Below are 23,919 nucleotides of genomic sequence, written 5' to 3' on the forward strand. Positions count from 1 at the left end.
GCCACTTTAGGTTGGAATGGGGTCCTGGGTGTACACCCACCACCGGAGTGGAAGAATGGCAGGCGCATCTTACAGATGACTAGTCGATGGTCAGAGGGCAGATCAGCTCCACGGTAGGTGCTGGTGTCAAGGACATGGGCTCGCTTCCGCTGGTCCGTCACTATGTAGTCCAGCAGATGTTCTTGCTTGGACCGGGCATGCATCCATGATGTTGTGTGGATGTGCCGATGCCGGAACAGCGTGTTGGTAATTACAAGCCCATGGGCAGCACAACAATCTATCTGAGGTGGCCCATGCCCTCCAATCACTCCAGACCAGGTGCCAGCATCATGACCAACTCGGGCATTGAAGTCACCCAACATGATGACTGTATCCCGAGGTGCCACTTTAGCCAGCACCTGTGACAGGAGGTCATAGAAAGCATCTGACTCATCGGCTTTGCCTGCATCCCTCCACGGATGTTCATCTTCGGTGGGTACATAAGTAACCACGACCACGACTCCTCCATTCTTTTGTTCAAAAGAAGAGCCACACCCTGTTGTTTGGCAGTCTGCTACCCCGAGTCGAGGACTGTCCACCCCTCATGGTGGCAGGAGCCAGAACCAGTCCACCGGACCTCCTGAATGCCACAGAGATCCAGGCGGTACCGGTCCAGCTCCCGACAGAGGAGTGGCAGCCTCTCCTCCGCAGTGAGTGTTCGAACATTCCACGTGGCCATCCGTAGTGGCTTTTCGTTGTTTCTGGAGGAGCCCCGAGGGTAGAGATTCAATCTCCTGGCTCCGCCAATTGGGGTTTGGCCAGGAGACGTCATAGACGCCTGTCCCCCCAGGGCCTCCGGCACAAGCTTATTAGTTACATATTTCAGTTTAACTCACGTGCACACATGCACACACACGCACACGCACACACACGCACACACGCACACACACATACACGCACACACACGCACGCACACACACGCGCACACACACGCACACACACACGCACACACACGCACACACGGAAACACACACACACACGCACACACGCGCCAATGTCGTCGTGAAGCGAGGGCAGGGGGCGGTACAGCAGAAACCGTGGACTCCGTCTGTTCCGTCTGCATGGGATCGCGTGTTGCTCCCTTGCTCGAGGTGGGTTTCCTCCGGCGTAGCTCCAGTTTCCCTCCACACGTAAACGCTCCGTCATTGGCCGGTAACACCTTCATATGTAGGGGATCACAGAGCTTTGTGGGGAGGGGGAATTTGGCGTCAGATGAACGCGTGGCTGCTGCTGCTGCCTCATCCTCGTCTGTGGCCTCGCAGCGTTACAATTTGTTGACGTTACCGTAGGGTGGTAATGTGGTCCAGCGGTCGTGGGGGTTTACAGTTCGAATCCAGTGGGCCGCCCCGATGTAATAGCACGCGTCTATCAATCGTGGGAATGCGACTATTTCGCGCGCTCTGCTTCGCTCACTGTGGACGTTAAAGATCCCGTGATGTGATTCGCAAAGAGGAGGGCATTTGCGTGCAGGCGTCTGGGCCCACGTTTTTGAAGGAAAATGACTCGGCTAGGGTCACACACACGGCAGCAGCAGCAACGTCGCCCCCGACTTACAATGCACGCTGTGTATCCCGGAGTCACGACACACCAGTCTCACTCGCTGTGTCACTGTCTCACCGTGTCACCACGTTCCCATGTCTCCGTGTCACTGTGTCACCGTGTCACTGTGTCGCTGTCTCACTCACTGTGTCACCACGTTCTCGTGTCACCGTGTCACCATGTCATCGCGTCACTGTGTCACCGTGCCACTGTGTCACTGTGTCGCTGTCTCACTCACTGTGTCACCACGTTCCCGTGTCACCGGGTCACTGTGTCACCGTCTCACCGTGTCACTGTGTCACCGTGTCACTGTGTCGGCGTGTCACTGTGTCACTGTGTCACTCACCGTCTCACCGTGTCACCGTGTCACCGTGTCACCGTGTCACCGTCTCACCGTGTCACCGTCTCACCGTCTCACCGTGTCACCGTCTCACCGTGTCACCGTCTCACCGTCTCACCGTGTCACCGTGTCACCGTGTCACCGTCTCACCGTGTCACCATCTCACCGTGTCACTGTCTCACCGTGTCACCGTCTCACCGTGTCACCGTCTCACCGTCTCACCGTCTCACTGTCTCACCGTGTCACCGTGTCACCGTGTCACCATCTCACTGTGTCACTGTCTCACCGTGTCACCGTCTCACCGTGTCACCGACTTACCGTCTCACCGTCTCACTGTCTCACCGTGTCACCATCTCACCGTGTCACCATCTCACCGTGTCACTGTCTCACCGTGTCACCGTCTCACCGTGTCACCGTCTCACCGTCTCACCGTCTCACTGTCTCACCGTGTCACCGTGTCACCGTGTCACCGTCTCACCGTGTCACCATCTCACCGTGTCACCGTGTCACCGTCTCACCGTCTCACCGTGTCACCGTCTCACCGTGTCACCGTCTCACCGTGTCACCGTGTCACCGTCTCACCGTCTCACCGTGTCACCGTGTCACCATCTCACCGTCTCACCGTCTCACCGTGTCACCGTGTCACCGTCTCACCGTGTCACCGTCTCACCGTGTCACCGTGTCACCGTCTCACCGTGTCGCCGTGCGGTGTCACCGTCTCACCATCTCACCGTCTCACCGTCTCACCATGTCACCGTGTCACCGTCTCACCGTGTCACCGTCTCACCGTCTCACCGTGTCACCGTCTCACTGTCTCACCGTGTCACCGTCTCACCGTGTCACCGTCTCACCGTGTCACCGTCTCACCGTCTCACCATCTCACCGTCTCACCGTGTCACCGTGTCACCGTTTCACCGTGTCACCGTGTCACCGTGTCACCGTCTCACCGTGTCACCGTCTCACCGTGTCACCGTGTCACCGTGTCACCGTCTCACCGTGTCACCGTCTCACCGTGTCACCGTCTCACTGTGTCACTGTGTCACCATCCCACCGTGTCACTGTCTCACCGTGTCACCGTTTCACCGTCTCACCGTGTCACCGTGTCACCGTCTCACCGTGTCACCGTGTCACCGTCTCACCGTGTCACCATTTCACCGTCTCACCGTGTCACCGTCTCACCGTCTCGCCGTGTCACCGTGTCACCGTCTCACCGTCTCACCGTCTCGCCGTGTCACCGTCTCACCATCTCACCGTCTCACCGTCTCACCATGTCACCGTGTCACCGTCTCACCGTGTCACCGTCTCACCGTCTCACCATGTCACCGTGTCACCGTCTCACCGTGTCACCGTCTCACCGTCTCACCGTCTCACCGTGTCACCGTCTCACCGTCTCACCGTGTCACCGTGTCACCATGTCACCGTGTCACCGTCTCACCGTCTCACCATGTCACCGTGTCACCGTCTCACCGTGTCACCGTCTCACCGTGTCACCGTCTCACCGTCTCACCATGTCACCGTGTCACCGTCTCACCGTGTCACCGTCTCACCGTGTCACCGTCTCACCGTCTCACCATGTCACCGTTTCACCGTCTCAGCGTGTCACCGTGTCACCGTGTCACCATCTCACCGTGTCACCGTGTCACCATCTCACCGTGTCACCGTGTCACCATCTCACCGTGTCACCGTCTCACCGTGTCACCGTCTCACCGTGTCACCGTCTCACTGTGTCACCATCTCACCGTGTCACCATCTCACCGTCTCACCGTCTCACCGTCTCACCCTGTCACCGTCTCACCGTCTCACCGTGTCACCGTCTCAGCGTGTCACCGTGTCACCGTGTCACCGTCTCACGGTGTCACCATGTCACCGTGTCACCGTGTCACCGTCTCACCGTGTCACCATGTCACCGTCTCACTGTGTCACCATCTCACCGTGTCACCATCTCACCGTCTCACTGTGTCACCGTGTCACCGTCTCACCGTCTCACCGTCTCACCCTGTCACCGTCTCACCGTCTCACCGTGTCACCGTCTCAGCGTGTCACCGTGTCACCGTGTCACCGTCTCACGGTGTCACCGTGTCACCGTGTCACCGTCTCACCGTCTCACTGTGTCACCGTGTCACCGTCTCACCGTCTCACCGTCTCACCGTGTCACCATCTCACCGTGTCACCGTCTCACCGTCTCACCGTCTCACCGTGTCACCATCTCACCGTGTCACCGTGTCACCGTCTCACGGTGTCACCGTGTCACCGTGTCACCGTCTCACCGTCTCACCGTGTCACCGTGTCACCGTCTCACCGTCTCACTGTGTCACCGTGTCACCGTCTCACCGTCTCACCGTGTCACCGTGTCACCGTGTCACCGTGTCACCGTCTCACCGTCTCACCGTGTCACCGTCTCACCGTGTCACCGTCTCACCGTGTCACCGTGTCACCGTGTCACCGTCTCACCGTGTCACCGTCTCACCGCGTCACCGTCTCACCGTGTCACTGTCTCACCGTCTCACCGTGTCACCGTCTCACCGTCTCACCGTCTCACCGTGTCACCATCTCACCGTGTCACCGTCTCACCGTCTCACCGTCTCACCGTGTCACCATCTCACCGTGTCACTGTCTCACCGTGTCACCGTGTCACCGTCTCACCGTGTCACCATCTCACCGTGTCACCGTGTCACCGTCTCACCGTCTCACCGTGTCACCGTCTCACTGTGTCACCGTCTCACCGTGTCACCGTGTCACCGTCTCACCGTCTCACCGTGTCACCGTGTCACCATCTCACCGTCTCACCGTCTCACCGTGTCACCGTGTCACCGTCTCACCGTGTCACCGTCTCACCGTGTCACCGTGTCACCGTCTCACCGTGTCGCCGTGCGGTGTCACCGTCTCACCATCTCACCGTCTCACCGTCTCACCATGTCACCGTGTCACCGTCTCACCGTCTCACCGTCTCACCGTCTCACCGTGTCACCGTCTCACTGTCTCACCGTGTCACCGTCTCACCGTGTCACCGTCTCACCGTGTCACCGTCTCACCGTCTCACCATCTCACCATCTCACCGTGTCACCGTGTCACCGTTTCACCGTGTCACCGTGTCACCGTGTCACCGTCTCACCGTGTCACCGTCTCACCGTGTCACCGTGTCACCGTGTCACCGTCTCACCGTGTCACCGTCTCACCGTGTCACCGTCTCACTGTGTCACTGTGTCACCATCCCACCGTGTCACTGTCTCACCGTGTCACCGTTTCACCGTCTCACCGTGTCACCGTGTCACCGTCTCACCGTGTCACCGTGTCACCGTCTCACCGTGTCACCATTTCACCGTCTCACCGTGTCACCGTCTCACCGTCTCGCCGTGTCACCGTGTCACCGTCTCACCGTCTCACCGTCTCGCCGTGTCACCGTCTCACCATCTCACCGTCTCACCGTCTCACCATGTCACCGTGTCACCGTCTCACCGTGTCACCGTCTCACCGTCTCACCATGTCACCGTGTCACCGTCTCACCGTGTCACCGTCTCACCGTCTCACCGTCTCACCGTGTCACCGTCTCACCGTCTCACCGTGTCACCGTGTCACCGTCTCACCGTGTCACCGTCTCACCGTGTCACCGTCTCACCGTCTCACCATGTCACCGTGTCACCGTCTCACCGTGTCACCGTCTCACCGTGTCACCGTCTCACCGTCTCACCATGTCACCGTTTCACCGTCTCAGCGTGTCACCGTGTCACCGTGTCACCATCTCACCGTGTCACCGTGTCACCATCTCACCGTGTCACCGTGTCACCATCTCACCGTGTCACCGTCTCACCGTGTCACCGTCTCACCGTGTCACCGTCTCACTGTGTCACCATCTCACCGTGTCACCATCTCACCGTCTCACCGTCTCACCGTCTCACCCTGTCACCGTCTCACCGTCTCACCGTGTCACCGTCTCAGCGTGTCACCGTGTCACCGTGTCACCGTCTCACGGTGTCACCGTGTCACCGTGTCACCGTGTCACCGTCTCACCGTGTCACCATGTCACCGTCTCACTGTGTCACCATCTCACCGTGTCACCATCTCACCGTCTCACTGTGTCACCGTGTCACCGTCTCACCGTCTCACCGTCTCACCCTGTCACCGTCTCACCGTCTCACCGTGTCACCGTCTCAGCGTGTCACCGTGTCACCGTGTCACCGTCTCACGGTGTCACCGTGTCACCGTGTCACCGTCTCACCGTCTCACTGTGTCACCGTGTCACCGTCTCACCGTCTCACCGTCTCACCGTGTCACCATCTCACCGTGTCACCGTCTCACCGTCTCACCGTCTCACCGTGTCACCATCTCACCGTGTCACCGTGTCACCGTCTCACGGTGTCACCGTGTCACCGTGTCACCGTCTCACCGTCTCACCGTGTCACCGTGTCACCGTCTCACCGTCTCACTGTGTCACCGTGTCACCGTCTCACCGTCTCACCGTCTCACCGTGTCACCGTGTCACCGTGTCACCGTCTCACCGTCTCACCGTGTCACCGTCTCACCGTGTCACCGTCTCACCGTGTCACCGTGTCACCGTGTCACCGTCTCACCGTGTCACCGTCTCACCGCGTCACCGTCTCACCGTGTCACCGTCTCACCGTCTCACCGTGTCACCGTCTCACCGTGTCACCGTGTCACCGTGTCACCGTCTCACCGTCTCACCGTCTCACCATGTCACCGTCTCACCGTGTCGCCGTGCGGTGTCACCGTCTCACCGTGTCACCGTGTCACCGTCTCACCGTCTCACCATGTCACCGTGTCACCGTCTCACCGTGTCACCGTCTCACCGTGTCACCGTCTCACCGTCTCACCATGTCACCGTGTCACCGTCTCACCGTGTCACCGTCTCACCGTGTCACCGTCTCACCGTCTCACCATGTCACCGTTTCACCGTCTCAGCGTGTCACCGTGTCACCGTGTCACCATCTCACCGTGTCACCGTGTCACCATCTCACCGTGTCACCGTGTCACCATCTCACCGTGTCACCGTCTCACCGTGTCACCGTCTCACCGTGTCACCGTCTCACCGTGTCACCGTCTCACCGTGTCACCGTCTCACCGTCTCACCGTGTCACCCTCTCACCGTGTCACTGTCTCACCGTCTCACCCTCTCACCGTGTCACCGTCTCACCGTCTCACCGTCTCGCCGTGTCACCGTCTCACCGTGTCACCGTGTCACCGTCTCACCGTGTCACCGTCTCACCGTCTCACCATGTCACCGTGTCACCGTCTCACCGTGTCACCGTCTCACCGTCTCACCGTCTCACCGTGTCACCGTCTCACCGTCTCACCGTGTCACCGTGTCACCATGTCACCGTGTCACCGTCTCACCGTCTCACCATGTCACCGTGTCACCGTCTCACCGTGTCACCGTCTCACCGTGTCACCGTCTCACCGTCTCACCATGTCACCGTGTCACCGTCTCACCGTGTCACCGTCTCACCGTGTCACCGTCTCACCGTCTCACCATGTCACCGTTTCACCGTCTCAGCGTGTCACCGTGTCACCGTGTCACCATCTCACCGTGTCACCGTGTCACCATCTCACCGTGTCACCGTGTCACCATCTCACCGTGTCACCGTCTCACCGTCTCACCGTGTCACCGTCTCACCGTGTCACCGTCTCACCGTGTCACCGTGTCACCATCTCACCGTCTCACCGTCTCACCGTCTCACCCTGTCACCGTCTCACCGTCTCACCGTGTCACCGTCTCAGCGTGTCACCGTGTCACCGTGTCACCGTCTCACGGTGTCACCGTGTCACCGTGTCACCGTGTCACCGTCTCACCGTGTCACCGTCTCACTGTGTCACCATCTCACCGTGTCACCATCTCACCGTCTCACTGTGTCACCGTGTCACCGTCTCACCGTCTCACCGTCTCACCCTGTCACCGTCTCACCGTCTCACCGTGTCACCATCTCAGCGTGTCACCGTGTCACCGTGTCACCGTCTCACGGTGTCACCGTGTCACCGTGTCACCGTCTCACCGTCTCACTGTGTCACCGTGTCACCGTCTCACCGTGTCACCATCTCACCGTGTCACCGTCTCACCGTCTCACCGTCTCACCGTGTCACCATCTCACCGTGTCACCGTGTCACCGTCTCACGGTGTCACCGTGTCACCGTGTCACCGTCTCACCGTCTCACTGTGTCACCGTGTCACCGTCTCACCGTCTCACCGTCTCACCGTGTCACCGTGTCACCGTGTCACCGTCTCACCGTCTCACCGTGTCACCGTCTCACCGTGTCACCGTCTCACCGTGTCACCGTGTCACCGTGTCACCGTCTCACCGTGTCACCGTCTCACCGCGTCACCGTCTCACCGTGTCACCGTCTCACCGTCTCACCGTGTCACCGTCTCACCGTGTCACCGTGTCACCGTGTCACCGTCTCACTGTCTCACCGTCTCACCATGTCACCGTCTCACCGTGTCGCCGTGCGGTGTCACCGTCTCACCGTGTCACCGTGTCACCGTCTCACCGTCTCACCATGTCACCGTGTCACCGTCTCACCGTGTCACCGTCTCACCGTGTCACCGTGTCACCGTCTCACCGTCTCACCGTGTCACCGTCTCACCGTGTCACCGTCTCACCGTGTCACCGTGTCACCGTGTCACCGTCTCACCGTGTCACCGTCTCACCGCGTCACCGTCTCACCGTGTCACCGTCTCACCGTCTCACCGTGTCACCGTCTCACCGTGTCACCGTGTCACCGTGTCACCGTCTCACTGTCTCACCGTCTCACCATGTCACCGTCTCACCGTGTCGCCGTGCGGTGTCACCGTCTCACCGTGTCACCGTGTCACCGTCTCACCGTCTCACCATGTCACCGTGTCACCGTCTCACCGTGTCACCGTCTCACCGTGTCACCGTCTCACCGTCTCACCATGTCACCATGTCACCGTCTCACCGTGTCACCGTGTCACCGTCTCACCGTCTCACCATGTCACCGTTTCACCGTCTCAGCGTGTCACCGTGTCACCGTGTCACCATCTCACCGTGTCACCGTGTCACCATCTCACCGTGTCACCGTGTCACCATCTCACCGTGTCACCGTGTCACCATCTCACCGTGTCACCGTCTCACCGTGTCACCGTCTCACCGTGTCACCGTCTCACCGTGTCACCGTCTCACCGTGTCACCGTCTCACCGTCTCACCGTGTCACCCTCTCACCGTGTCACCGTCTCACCGTCTCACCCTCTCACCGTGTCACCGTGTCACCGTCTCACCGTCTCACCCTCTCACCGTGTCACCATGTCACCCTCTCACCGTGTCACCGCAGAAGCGCCCGGGCGCTCGCCAGCGCTTCATCACCGAGGTGAACACGACGGCACGCTCGTGCCTGCTGTGGGGCCTCGAGGCTGGCAGTGACTACGTGGTGGCCGTGCAGGCGCTGGGCCGCGGCGGGGCGGCCAGCGAGCCCAGCCCCGGCCTGCGCTTCAGCACCCCCCCCGCGGAGGAGGACGGCGAGCGCGACAACTCCTCGTCGCGCTCATCCTCGTCGCCCTCCTCCTCCTCCTCGTCGTCGTCGCTGTCTGCGGCGTCGTCGCTTTCGGCGCACGGAGGAGGTGGGTGACCGTGGCATGTGGGGAGGAGGTGGTGGTGGTGGTTGTTGTTATTGTTAATGTTGGGATGTGTGTGTGTAAGGTGTTGGTGGTGGTTGTTGTTAATGTTGGGATGTGTGTGTGTAAGGTGGTGGTGGTGGTTGTTGTTAATGTTGGGATGTGTGTGTGTAAGGTGGTGGTGGTTGTTAATGTTCGGATGTGTGTGTGTAAGGTGTTGGTGGTGGTTGTTGTTAATGTTGGGATGTGTGTGTGTAAGGTGGTGGTGGTGGTTGTTGTTAATGTTGGGATGTGTGTGTAAGGTGGTGGTGGTTGTTGTTGTTAATGTTGGGATGTGTGTGTGTAAGGTGGTGGTGGTAGTGGTTGTTGTTAATGTTGGATGTGTGTGTGTGTAAGGTGGTGGTGATGAAAGTGGTGGTAGTGGTTGTTATTGTTGGGATGGTGCATGCGAGGAGGACGAGGAGGAGGTGGTGGTGTTAGTGGTGTTAGTGGTGTTAGTGGTGTGTTGTTGTTGTTGTTAATGTTTGCACGTGCATGCCAGGAGGAGCCCCCTATCCTCCAAAGACAAATATACCCCAGGTCGTTCACAACGGTTTTAGGGACAAGTGCTGTTTAAGGACACATTAAGGCCGGGTACACATTGAAGGCCCGGTAGATCTAGCGGGGAGGCCTAGGGTGGGTTTAAATATTCGCTGTGGAAGGTGCCTTAGGAGTGTAAATCACTGTGTATTACTACGATTGCATGTGTGCATTCGGCAGTCATCGGACGATGTGGCACATTGTTTATTTATTTATTTGCTCATCTTGCCGATCTGGGCGACCAGCCGGATCATTCAGCAGCTTGAAGAGAGGGCCCTGAGACCCCCACCTGAGACCCCCACCTGAGACCCCCACCTGAGACCCCCACCTGAGACCCCCACCTGAGACTCCCACCTGAGACCCCCACCTGAGACCCCCACCTGAGACCCCCACCTGAGTCCCACGTGGGGTGTTGCCCCACGTGGCTGCTGCCACCGGCGCGTCGGTGCCGAGCTGACGTGGCCCAGCAGTGGCGCGATCGTCACTTTGTCGCTTTGCTGTTGGAATCCGCCCGCCCGCCCTGGTTAATACTGTGCTGGGTGTGTATGTGTGTGCGCGCGTGTGTGTTTACTGTTGTGGGGAGCGGTAGTTCTGTGGTTAGCGCTACGCTGCGCTATGAACCTGGCGACCCGGGTTCGATTCCCGCTCACGGCCAACACCAGTGACGATTATCTGAACCGGTCCCGGGCCTCCCCTAGGTCGACTCAGCCTTAAATGAGTACCTGGTGTGGTGTGTAAACATTGCCACTAGGGAGACAAAGGCGGTCGGGCGTGGCGCTGGCCACCCACCCCCTCGTGTGCCGTTCCGGCCTTTATAGGTGCTCGCTAACAGCACTTGCCCCTACAGTCTGTTAAGGCTATACGGGGGATCTTTATCTTTGTGTTTACTGTGGGGAGCGGTAGTGCTGCGGTTAGCGCTACGAACCTGGTGGCCCGAGTTCGATTCCCGCTCACGGCCAACCCCACCAGTGACGATTATCTGAACCGGTTCTGGACCTTCCCCTAGGTCGACTCAGCCTCAAATGAGTACCTGCTGCGGTGTGTAAACATCGCCACTATGGGGACAAAGGCTGCCGGGCGTGGTGTTGGCCACCCACCCCCTCGTGTACCGTTCCGGCCTTCATAGGTGCTTGCTAACAGCACTTGCCCCTACAGTCTGTTCAGGCTACACCGGGGATCTTTGTTTATTTACCCTATAATTGTCGGAGGCTCGTCAAGGGACTCTACTGGGTTAGTTGGGGGCAGTCGCTTTACAACGACAGCGGATGGACATTGTGTGCCGGCCCACGGTTCAAATTTGCTGCCGGATTTTGAAAAATGACACCGCACGTTTTGCCCTCTTGGGATGGCAAACACGTCGCAGCAGCAATCATCACTCGAATATGGCAGATGCCGATACCCCTATGCACAAATCGAATTTTTTAAAAAAACTCTCAGGTCTTCGACTCTGGTCATTCAGAACAGAACGTACAACGCAGGGCGATGCAATGCCCGATTCACAAATACGAAGGTGACATCGCAAGTGATGCAATTCCACTGCTCCTGGCACGGTTATCTGGCCTGACCCACCCGGAAATTGTAGTCGATGCTCTGCATCTACATCAGCAAGGAAAAGAAGAGGGGAAGGTCGGGCCCCTATTCCAGCGGTAACTTGGCAAGGCCCTCCTGAAGGAAGAGTCGTGAAAATCAGTCGGGATTTGCTGAAATAAAGAAGTGCATGTTCTTGGTTCTTTCGGTAAAGTCACCACGTAGAATGAAAATAAAATAATAAATTGATAAAATAAAATAACACAATAATATTCTCACGACGTTTCGGCCACAACACAAGCGGCCTTCATCAGGTGAAGGGACGAGACTGTCTGGTAGGACAGCGCTGGAGTGAAAGAGGGCGCTTTGTTTCCTCTCACACAGCTTAAAGGTCGTGATCTGAACGTGGCTCTTTCACTCCAGCGCTGTCCTACCAGACAGTCTCGTCCCTTCACCTGATGAAGGCCGCTTGTGTTGTGGCCGAAACGTCGTGAGAATATTATTGTGTTATTTTATTTTATCAATATATTATTTTATTCTCATTCTACGTGACTTTACCGAAAGAACCAAAGAAGATGAATCATTGCAGTTACGAAAGCTTTAAATCGAAAAATAAAAAAAATATAAAACAATAAAATTCTCACGACTTTTCGACTGCAACAAAAGCAATCATCATCACTTTTTTCAAATGTTCTTGCTGTGGTTTTCACACCTGATGATGATTACTTATGTTGCAGTCGAAACGTCGTGATAATTTTATTGCTTTATAGTTTTATTATTTTATTGTTTCCCTTCTACGTGGTGACTTTACCGAAAGAACCAAGAATATGAATCCCTGCAGTCACGAAAGCTTTAAATCAAAATTTAAAGAAGTGCAGTCATGATTATAATCAAAATGCATATCCCTGAGATAATAATGGTGGAAAGTCCACTACCCCAGGCTGAAAGCCTGCTTAGCTTACAAAAACACACCTCCGATTGAGCACATTTGGCTATGTACGGTACAAAATAATTAATATATAGTGGGTATTATATACAGTGTGCATTACATTTAATGGGTCTCATTGTATATTGTGCGTACTTTTTATATTGCCCATTTTATATATGTAGTGTGTGCAGTTGCATATAGTAGTGGGTATTATACAGATGTAGTGGGCATCGTTTGTAGATGTTGATTGAGTGTCTGTGTATGAAACCGATCATTTATATGATTCCAGACTGTCTCTATCGGTCGGAACATCTCCACATCACTCCAGACGCGAGGAGCCAGAATTTATCTCCATTTGTGTATCTTCTCGACTTATCTTTAGTGGAAAGCCAGTTGTGAATCAGAAAAAAAATATCATACTATGTGTGTGTCTGTGTGTGCGTGTCTGAGTGTGTGTGTATGGGGAGCGGTAGTGTAACGGTTAGCGCTACGCTGCGCTACGAACCTGGCGACAGGGGTTCGATTCCCGCTCACGGCAAACACCCAGTGACGATTGTTTGAACCGATCCTGGGCCTCCCCTAGGTCGACTCAGCCTCAAATGAGTACCTGCTGCAGTGTTTAAACATCGCTACTAGGGAGACAAAGGCGGCCGGGCGTGGTCTTGGCCACCCACCCCCTCGTATGCCGTGCCGGCCTTCATAGGTGCTCGCTAACAGCACTTGCCCCAACAGTCTGTTCAGGCTATACGGGGGTTCTTTGTCTTTGTGTGGGGAGTGGTGGTGCAGCTGTGATCCGAGTTCGATTCCCGCTCACGGCCACCAACATCAGTGATGGTTATTTTAAACCGGTCCTGGGCCACCCTCTAGGTTGACTCGGCCTGAAATGTTTACCCGGTGTTGTGTGTAAACATCATCATTGGGGAGACAAAGGCGGACGGGTAAAATTCTGACCATCGTGTATCATGCTGGCCTTAATGGGTGCTCGCTAACGGCACTTTTCATCAACAAAGACAAGGCTATACGGGGGATCTTCGTCTTTGTCTTCATATGTTTTAGTGAAGTGGGTAACTGAGGCAAGTGGGTGAAGTGAGTGGCCATTCGAGTGAGTCTGGGACTGAGTAATTTGGCCATTGCATGTGTATATGAGCGAGCGAGTGAGCGAGCATCTGAGTGAGTGAGCAGGGGAGCGAGTGTGCAAGTGATGTAGCAAGTGAGCAAGCGAGCACGCGAGTGAGCAGGCGAGCACGCGAGTGAGCGAGTGAGCAAGCGAGCACGCGAGTGAGTGAGCAGGCGAGCGAGTGAGCGAGCGAGTGAGTGAGCAAGCGTGCACGCGAGTGAGTGAGCAGGCGAGCACGCGAGTGAGTGAGCAAGCGTGCACGCGAGTGAGTGAGCAAGCAAGTGAGTGAGCAGGCGAGTGAGTGAGCAAGCGAGTGAGTGAGCAAGCGAGCACGCGAGTGAGTGAGCAAGCGAGCACGCGAGTGAGTGAGCAAGCGAGCACACGAGTGAGTGAGCAAGCGAGTGAGTGAGCAAGCGAGTGAGTGAGCAAGCGAGCACGCAAGTGAGTGAGCAAGCGAGTGAGTGAGCGAGCAAGCGAGCACACGAGTGAGTGAGCAAGCGAGCGAGTGAGTAAGCGAGCGAGTGAGCAAGCGAGCACACGCGTGAGTGAGCAAAGGGAGTGTGTAAGCTGCGCAGGATGGCAATGTCTTAATAATCCGGCAGACGAATGGCCGTTGTGGTGAGTCCCTGTGTCCAGAACCCGAGTGGCAGGGCAGGCAGGCAGGGGGGGGGTCATACAGCCCCCCTTCCTTCTCCCCCACGCTCGCTCAATCACTCGCTCACTCTCTCACCCTCTCGCTCATCGCTCAACTGTTCGCTTCACACTCTCTTATCATACAGAACCGCACCCGAGATTGTCCTGAACGTGCGCTCGCCGACAGAACTCGTGGCCGTTCTGTTCATAAAATTGGCGAGCGATTTATTTTTCGGCGAAATAGTCCATTGCAACATTCACTCGTGCAAGCGAGATACCAATTAACCCCACGCCTTTGTCTCCCCAGTGCTGATAGTAAAAAAACACAAATTTCCTGGCATCGGTGCTCATCCTGTTCACAACCATCCTGAGCCAGTGGTGTAAATTCCACATTCCTATGTCGGGGGCGAGGACAACAATAGCACAACCGCCCGAGAATTCCCCTGCAGAGTGGTACTCGTTTTACCCCCCCCCCCCCCCCCTTGGAGGGATGATGAGCTGAGTCAACACCCACACCTTAGTGATTGCTGCGAGACGCTCCCTCTACTGCTGAGCCACCGGACCAGTCTCACAAAGTGGTACCCAATTTATCGACCCCCGGAGGGAGGGATGATGAGCTGAGGACTGAATTCACCGTTCGCTCTACCGCTGAACAACCATGAGGTGTTAAACTCACCGGCTACCATCATACAGTAACTCCCGGTTCTCCTCGTGCTATCCACAATAACGGGGAGGAGGTTATTATTTTGTGGGGGGAGGGGCGGTTAGATCGTGTAAATAGAAATGTGTCGTGAAACCCACCACCACCACCCGACACAGCCAAACGGTCGAGTTTGTCGCGCAAACAAAAAAAACCCAGAAGATTGGCCCCCAAAGTCTACCGCGTTTTAAACTCACCCTGCTCACGTTGGCTGCCGAATTCCCGCTGCAAGTATATCGCTCATCACTGCCATGGTTATTATTATTGTTGTTGTTTGTTTACGGCGCTCTCTCTCTCTCTTGCCCTCTCGCTCTCTCCAGTCGCTTGTTGTTTACGTTCTACGTCGTAATTTGGGAGACGTGCCTTCCCACCCCCTCCCCCCCCCCCGATGGTAGCCGTAACTCGTAAATGTGGGTCAGCTTAGACGCCGCTTCTACGACGGCGCGATTGGCACCGTGCTAGCGTGATGAAGGTGGCGAAACATAAAATATATGTGTGTATATATACAAACAGCGCTGCACTTAAGCTTATTGCTTTGCGTCAATATTTCCTCGTTATCATTTATGGTGGCAGCTTTTATAGCGTCGTGTGTGCCATCGATCAAACGCGGGCCCTAATTCATCATCGGGGCTGGAAATCACCCTCCCCCCCACCACCCCCTCGCTTGAAATGTCATATTGGTGACTGGGCTAAGCAAGATGCGGTGGTTTCAATCTCTCAGGATCGGTGTCTTAAGACTGTGTTTCCGAATCTGTCTTTTAGCTCACACCGGATCTAAGGATTCGAGTCTTGCGCTGAGATCGGTTCTCAGGATCAGTGTCATGAGCTGAGACCTGGTCTCAGGATCGGTGTCTTGATCTAAGACCTGAGTCTCGGGACCAGAGTCTGTAGTATCTCAATATCTTGAGACCCAACCCCAGGGCGAGATCCCAGGATCTCAGTGTCCCAACAGGAGCATCATATATAAGATGACGATTCCGTCCCAGTCAATTCCGTCGATGGCCAACGCACCTCGCCATCGCCTCGTTCCTTCTGCCGGATGCCCGATATCCAAGGGAGACCCATTACTACCTGCAGGCTGCACACCACGTGTCCCACACATCACCTCCCCCTCCCTGAGTGATTCACTAAGAGCTGCTTTTTACTCGGGCATGCTCATTTCCGTCACATGCAGCACTCGCTAAATTAATCACTCCCAATGTTAATGGAATGAGAACACTTAACGAAATGCATGGGTGTGGGTGTGTGTGGGGAGCGAGTTGGAGGCACTGTTAAGGCTATACGGGGGATCTTTGTGTGGGGAGCGGTAGTGTAGCAGTTCGCGCGCTGCGCTATGAACCCGGCGACCCAGGTTCGATTCCCGCTCACGGCCAACACCAGTGACGATTATCTGAACGGGTCCTGGGCCTCCCCTGAATTTTGAAGATCACACAAGCACTGCTTCCCCCCTATGTTCCGTTTGGAATTGATAAAAGCTACCATACTGCCTCCACTTGATTACTGTGATATCGTGTATAAATCAGCCCCAAGTACTGTACTGAAGAAGCTTGATTCGGCCTTAAGATTTGCATTGAACTGCCCATATAGGACTCACCACTGTGATCTCTACATTGGGTCAAACTTAACATCTCTTAATGTTCGACGGCTTGTGCACCAGATCTTATTTATTCACGATGTACTTACAAAAAAATCCGCAGACTACCTGCTGGATGTCCTCTCTGTTTCAAAGAACAAATTTGACCTCAGCTCCTCGCTCATTTACCAGCTTCACATTCCCTATTGCCATACAAAAACCGGAGGAAGGGCCTTTGTTATTGATGCCCCCAGGATCTGGAATGCTATTACCAATAAACTGCAACTTGAATCATTACCTATGACATCTTCACTCAAAACTGCTCTAGAGGAGTTGTACACCCCTAGCTGCCACTGCTATTCGGTGGCCTAAAATAAAATAAAATGTTTCGCTCCGGATGACGCTGCAAAGTATTATCTGTATTTTGATTTAGTGTGCTGATCTTAAAGGTGCATTGAAAAATGTGATTCTCCGACTGATGCTCCTGTGTTGTGGAGTGACTCATGCAGCCAGCTATGGCTCTAGGGTTTGGTGTTACATGTTATTTACGTAGTTTATTGTTAAAAATTCGGTCACAGTCCCTATGATCACTGTTACATTGCATTTATGGCTTTATTTTGGTGATTTCTAAAAAGTTTTTTGGTTTGGCCATGATTTTGTTTATTGTAGTATGGAGTTAGACTGATGGCCTTAATCTTAGTTGTCTTGTTGTTGTTGTTATTTGACTTGCATCCCACTGGGATTTTTGCATACAGCGTTGGTGTACGGTGCTATTTCAGGAATATTTTGGTGTTTTTTTCCTGGATTTTCTGTTTGCACAGTCACACAAAGTCACTTTAAGATGTTTTTCTTGTTCATGTGTTTTTTTGTTGCGGTTGCATCCGATTCAAGATACGAATGGCTCACAGGGCTATACCAAATAAATGGAACTATAAGCTGTAGAACTATGACTCAGCCTCAAATTAGTACCCGGTGCGGTGTGTAAATATCGCCACTGGGGAGACAAAGGCGGTCGGGCGTGGTGCTGGCCACCGACCCCCTCGTGTACCGTTCCGGCCTTCAGAGGCGCTCGCTTAACAGCACTTGCCCCTACAGTCTGTTCAGGCTATACAGGGGATCTTTGTGTGGGGATCTTTGCGTGAGGATCTTTGTGTGGGGAGCGAGTTGGAGGCACTGCTGCTGAACCTGAAGTGTTTCATGAAGAGGTGGGGTCTTACCATCAGCCCCACCAAAACTAAGCACCTTCCTGGGTATTTTGTGCTACGAAAAACTCAAATCGCCTGAGCTCCCCATTGGTGATGGAGCAGTAGTGGGAGAGAGTGGAGAGTTTCCCATACCTGGTCAGCGTGCTCATGACCAGCTCCGGTTTGACAGCAGAGGTCTCACTCCGAATCAGTCGGGCAGAATTATCTTTTCATCGGTTGCGTAACGCTGTGTGGAAGCTACCTGGTCTGTCACTCCGCACAAAGCTTCAGGTCTTCTCGGCCACAGTCATGCCCTCCCTTCTCTACGCTTGTGAAACCTGGACCCCTCTAATGGAACATCTTCGCCGGTTAGAAACATGTAGGCTGGCCTGACAACGATCCATCCTGGGTTTGACCAGGCTGGATTGTGTGAGGAGCTCACAAATCGTTGAAAGATCTGGACACATTCAGATGTTTCAAGGCTGCGTTGGCTGGGTCACGTTGCCAGCATGCCCACCGACCGCATGCCCACTGACCGCATGCCCCAAGCAGCTTCTGTTTGGCCGGATTGAGGGGGCTAAATGGGCACAACACTGCCTGGAGAAGAGATGGAGTGATGTGGTACGGTAGGACGTGGAGCTGAGTGGACTTGCCGACGACTGGTACCAGCGGTGTCAAGATCGGCCTCTGTGGAGGAGGCTCGTGAAGGACGCTGCTGCTACTGGGCAGTTGGAGGCAGTCGCCCTCCAGCAACAACGGAGGGCGGAGGAGCGACGCTCACAACAACGAGCGGAGCGCCGGGCGGCTAAAATGCTGCAAGTTGGCACAGTAGGGGGCACAGCCGGTCCATCTATTGATCATCCCAGTCGGCCAACCCGTGGCACCTGGGTCTGGCCGTCGGCGAGCCTTCGACGCTTCACGTGGCCTCAAAGTGCACCTAGCCTGGCACAGGCGCTTTGGTCACGTGGCGAATGACAGGTGTTGGTATTGGGGAGCGGTCGCGTCATGCTGAGCGTTGCGCTGTACCACCAAACCGGCGACCCGAGGTCCGTTCCCGCTCACGGCCACCAACACCCAGTGGCGATGATCTGAACCGGTTCTGGGCGTCCCCTAGGTCGACTCGGCCTCAAACGAGGAACCCAGTGCGGTGTGTAAACATGGTGGTGCTGGCCGCCCAACCCCTCGTGTGCCTTGCCGGCCTTCATAGGTGATACTCGCTCTCAGCACTTTCCCCGAAAGCATGTTAAGGCTCTATGGGGGATCTTTGTTCGTCCAGTCGGTCAACCCATAACACCTGGATGTGTCCCGTGACCTCCTGCACGCGGAGAGCCTTTGACACTTTGTCTGGCCTCAAGGTGCACTTAGCCCGGCACGAGCACCGTGGTGGATGTCGCCCCCGCCACTTGGCGGCAACGTCACCGCCACATCCTGGCGAACGGCGGTTGTCGTCGGTCAATTGGAGGCAAGCGCTACAACAATTGGAGGCAAGCGCTACAACAATTGGAGGAATGTGCTGAGACAATTGGAGGAATCCGCTACAACAATTGGAGGAATCCGCTACAACAATTGGAGGAATCCGCTACAACAATTGGAGGAATCCGCTACAACATTTGGAGGCAAGCGCTACAACAATTGGAGGAATCCGCTACAACAATTGGAGGAATGCGCTGAGACAATTGGAGGAATCCGCTACAACAATTGGAGGAATCCGCTACAACAATTGGAGGAATCCGCTACAACAATTGGAGGCAAGCGCTACAACAATTGGAGGAATCCGCTACAACAATTGGAGGCAAGCGCTACAACAATTGGAGGAATCCGCTACAACAATTGGAGGCAAGTGCTACAACAATTGGAGGCAAGCGCTACAACAATTGGAGGAATCCGCTACAACAATTGGAGGAATCCGCTACAACAATTGGAGGCATCCGCTACAACAATTGGAGGAATCCGCTACAACAATTGGAGGAATCCGCTACAACAATTGGAGGAATCCGCTACAACAATTGGAGGCTGAAACTGATCCTTTGGCTCGTGTTCTCGAGTCCTGGCTCGAGGTCAGCTCCAACACGGCTCGTCCTCGGGCACGAACGAGCGGCTTGGACTGTCACTCGGGCTCGCGGCTCCGGCTCATGGCTTGTGGCGGACTCGCCGCTCGCTCGGACGGAAGGGGGCTGGCTCACGGTATGCGAGCGCATTGGCTGTGAGCCGGCCTGGCTCACTTGAGAGCCAGATGCAAGCCGTGCTCGATGAACACGGGCCTATCGCCTCGCGTCTTTGTACCCGATGATGTTACAAATGTGAAACGAAAAAAGGTGCTGCTGCTGTTGCTGCTGCGACTGTTGCTGCTGCTGCATGTAATTTGGCTAAGTGCTGAGGTTCTCTGCAAGGAGCGCTGATGATGCTATCTCCCCACGAGTACGGGGGATGGTATTTGTCTCTCTGTGTGTCTCTGTCTGTGCCTGTGATCTGTGTCTGCCTATTTCTGTCCGCCTGTCCTCTGTGTGTACCTGCCTGTGTCTGTGTTTAAGTCATCCAGAAATATTTGTGTGTGTGTGTGTAGGCCTGTGTGCGTGCCTGTGTCTGCGTGTCTCTCTGAACCTCGTCTGGGCATTCCCTAGGTCGAATCGGCAATCAATAAATAGCTGGCGTGGTGTATTGTAAACATCGGCATTGGGGAGACAAAGACGGTCGTGCGAGGTGCTGGGCACCCCCACCCCCCACGTGCCGTGCCGGCCTTCATAGGTGCTCGCTTACAGCACTTGCCCCACAAGGTTGTTAAGACTATACGGGCGATCTTTGTCTTTGTTCGTGAGCACGCGGGCACATGCTCACGGACAATTCAGGAAACGCGCTTGCTTCTTGAACTCTCTCTCTCTCATATATTACAAAGGTAACAGTGCTTGGCATCGTGAGCTACTCAGGATGCAATGTCGGTAAAATATACATGTTAATAAATAGAAAACAAAAATCTATTCTGAATTTCAATGGTGCTGTTTGTTGCTGACCTTTGTCGTTCTGAGGCTGTGCATGAACGGTTACTTCTCCGTCGCCGCATGTTCCCTCCCAGGGGCATCGGACGTCCAGATGAACGCTCTTGACAACCGGGAACTCATGACGGGAGAAATGATCATCATCGTCCTGGTGCTCGTCATGTGGGCAGGTGAGTGGCTGGACCGCCAGGTGAGTGGCTGATTCGCCAGGTGAGTTGCCACGCAGCCAGGTGAGTGGCCGGTTCGCCAGGTGAGTGGCTGGACCGCCAGGTGAGTGGCTGATTCGCTAGGTGAGTTGCCACGCAGCCAGGTGAGTGGCCGGTTCGCCAGGTGAGTGGCTGGACCGCCAAGTGAGTGGCTGATTCGCCAGGTGAGTGGCTGATTCGCCAGGTGAGTTGCCAGGCAGCCAGGTGAGTGGCCACACTCACCTGGCGGTGCTATTCAGGCCAGATTTACCAACGCTATCATCACCAAATACAAAGACCCCCCCCCCCAGTGTAGCCTTAACAGACTGTAGGGGCAAGTGCTGTTAGCGAGCACCCAAGAAGGCTGACACGGCACACGAGGGGGTGAGTGACCAACACCACGCCCGAACGCCTTTGTCTCCCCGGTGGCGATGTTTACACGCCGCACCAGGTACTCATTTGAGGCTGACTCGACCTAGGGGAGGCCCAGAACTCGCTCAGATAATCGTCACCGATGTTTGCCGTGATCGGGAATCAAACTTCGGGTCGCTAACCACTGCACTCCCTCTCTCCACACTATCATCACCACCACCACCACAATCATCACCACTGTCCCCCCCCCCCTGTCCCCCCCACCTCCCCCAGCTGTCATCGCCCACTTCTGCCGCCAGTATGACATCATCAAGGACAACGACTCGAAGGAGAGCAAGGAGAAGGTGAAGATTTCCTCCAGCGAGAGCTCTCCAGACCGCTCCGAGGACAGCATCAAGCGCGGCAAGGTAGCCGAACCGGGCGGGGTTCATAATGGCCAGGTCGGGATACACTCAAAGCCAGCACAGCTACTTACCTGTGGTCAACTCCAAGATCCTCAGCCTCGGTGTAGTTCTCACCGGGTTCATAATGGCCCCTGTCGGTGACTCTTGAGCCAACACCGCTGAGCATTGTACCTGGGTTCAAGCCCTGGATGTGGGTCTCGCTTGCTAGCAAGTAGGCCGTGGAGAGTTCCATCACAGGCAAGGAACAGCCCTCGGTAGGCCTCACTCTCGCGTCACCTGCAGGGCGCTCTGTCATCGTCTGTTAAGGGCGGTTCGCCTGTGCGTCAGCCATGCGATTATGTTTAAGGTGTTTGCACACAAGTTGGTAGAGGTCAACGTGACCTTGCTGAGGTCAAGTCGTGGATGCACCTCAACTTTCTTAAGCACATATTCTTAGTTTTTTCAGTAAAGTCACGTTGAAGAGAAACAACAAAATAATACACCTGAAGATGACCGTTTGAGTTATGGTCGAAACGTCGTGAGAATTTTTTTATTGTTTTATATATATTTTATTATTTTGTTGTTTCTCTTCAACGTGACTTTACCGAAAAAACTAAGAATATGAATTACTGCAGTCACGAAAGCTTTAAATCAAAATTTCTTAAGCACAGTTGCGACAAGATGATGTTGTTTGGCTCTCCACATCAAGGGGCATAAATTGGATGGTTTGCGAATGGCCACAGGTGGGACTGTAATTTGGTCTTCCTCCTGAGGTCCAAAAGTCTCGTAGAGAAAGCCGCTAAAGACCGTCCGGCATCGTGTGGGCTTGTTGCGGCCTAGTGCTCCACAGGGATCGAAGAGGAGTAATTAAAAGTAAAACGAATTAAAAATAAAATAAAATAAACAATTAAAACACGACGTTTCGGAGGCAACGCAAGCTTCCGTCTTCAGGTGGGACCAGTCACAGCCAAAATCTACCTAAGTGACTTTACCGAATAAAACCAAAGAAGATGAATCCTTGCAGTCACGAAAGCTTTAAATCGAAATAGAATTAAGGAGTAAGTAAGTTTAACACGTAGGCAGGCTTTCGCGACTAATATTATTCATAATAAAGGTTTTTTAGGTTAGATCGCGCTATTTATAAATGTGTTGTAACCCTCCACCACCCGACATGGCCAAACAGTAAAAAAATGTGTCACGTTTACAAAGGACAAATAGTTCACTACTTTAGCCCACCGGTGTGTTGAAGAGTGAATCAACATAATTTAACGGATTACTAACGTAGCATATAATCACAATAACACATTACAACGAATTACTAATCTACAACTCATTACTAATCATAACCATTGACTGATTACCAATCGATTATATAATTACAATACCCCCCCCCCCCCTCTGCCTCAAATCACTGCACCTGAATGAGTTAAATGATGACGTCACCCTGCTGCTCTATTTAAGACCGGGAGCAAGTGAGGGCTTTACCATTCTGGCGAATTGCCCGATGGTGCTGGATGTAATTACCAGCGAAACGTCGTACTCAAATTTTAAACGATGTTGATTCACTCTTCAACACACCGGTGGGCTAAAGTAGTGAACTATTTGTCCTTTGTAAACGTGACACATTTTTTACTGTTTGGCGTCGCGGGTGGTGGAGGGTTACGACACATTTATAAATAACGTGATCTAACCCAAAAACCTTTATTATAGGAGTAAGTAAGTTTGCGGTCAGAATGCTGGCTGTTGCCGTCGACCTCGGTTTGACATTTGAAGCCTACGTGCGTAATATCACCAAAATCTCGTTCTTTCATTTTATGTAACGGCTCGACCTGAGACTCAGGCTGTCTCTCTTCCGAATGACGAGAGGCTGGTGCATGCCTTCGTTTCGATACCTGCAATGCCTCGCTTTGCTGGCGTTTCTAAAAGTGTTTTAAATAGATCACAATATGTACAAGAAAAGTCTCGGCAACCCAGGTTTTAACCAAATCTAAATGGCATGACCATCTTCCTTCCATTCTTTCGCCGCTGCACTGGCTGCCTGTAAAGTACTGAATCGACTTTAAGATTCCGCTTCTCAAGGACACATTGAATGGGCTGGCCTCCTAAATATCTCCCCATCGATCTGGTCAAGTTTTCTAGGCCACCGTGAAACGCTTACAGTAGATGCTCTCTGACAGCACTTGCCCCAACAGCCTGTTTAGGCTATATGGGTGATTTTGTGTGTGTGTGCACGTGTGTCTGTCTGTA

General features: G+C 54.4%; 1 protein-coding gene across 1 annotated transcript in view; it reads left to right on the forward strand.

The window, feature by feature from the left end:
• Window positions 1-23,919, forward strand: part of LOC116955600 (fibronectin type III domain-containing protein 5b-like) — a 105,270-nt gene that overhangs the window by 73,366 nt on the left and 7,985 nt on the right. Inside the window, exons 3-5 of the mRNA XM_032976754.2 lie at window positions 9,219-9,504; window positions 20,810-20,902; window positions 21,563-21,696. Coding sequence (XP_032832645.2) covers window positions 9,219-9,504; window positions 20,810-20,902; window positions 21,563-21,696 — 513 coding nt within the window. The remainder of the gene's footprint in view (window positions 1-9,218; window positions 9,505-20,809; window positions 20,903-21,562; window positions 21,697-23,919) is intronic.

This window comes from Petromyzon marinus, chromosome 60 (assembly GCF_048934315.1).
Source record: "Petromyzon marinus isolate PM22_M1 ecotype Great Lakes invasive population chromosome 60, UKy_Petmar_22M1.pri1.0, whole genome shotgun sequence".
Lineage (NCBI taxonomy): Eukaryota > Metazoa > Chordata > Hyperoartia > Petromyzontiformes > Petromyzontidae > Petromyzon > Petromyzon marinus.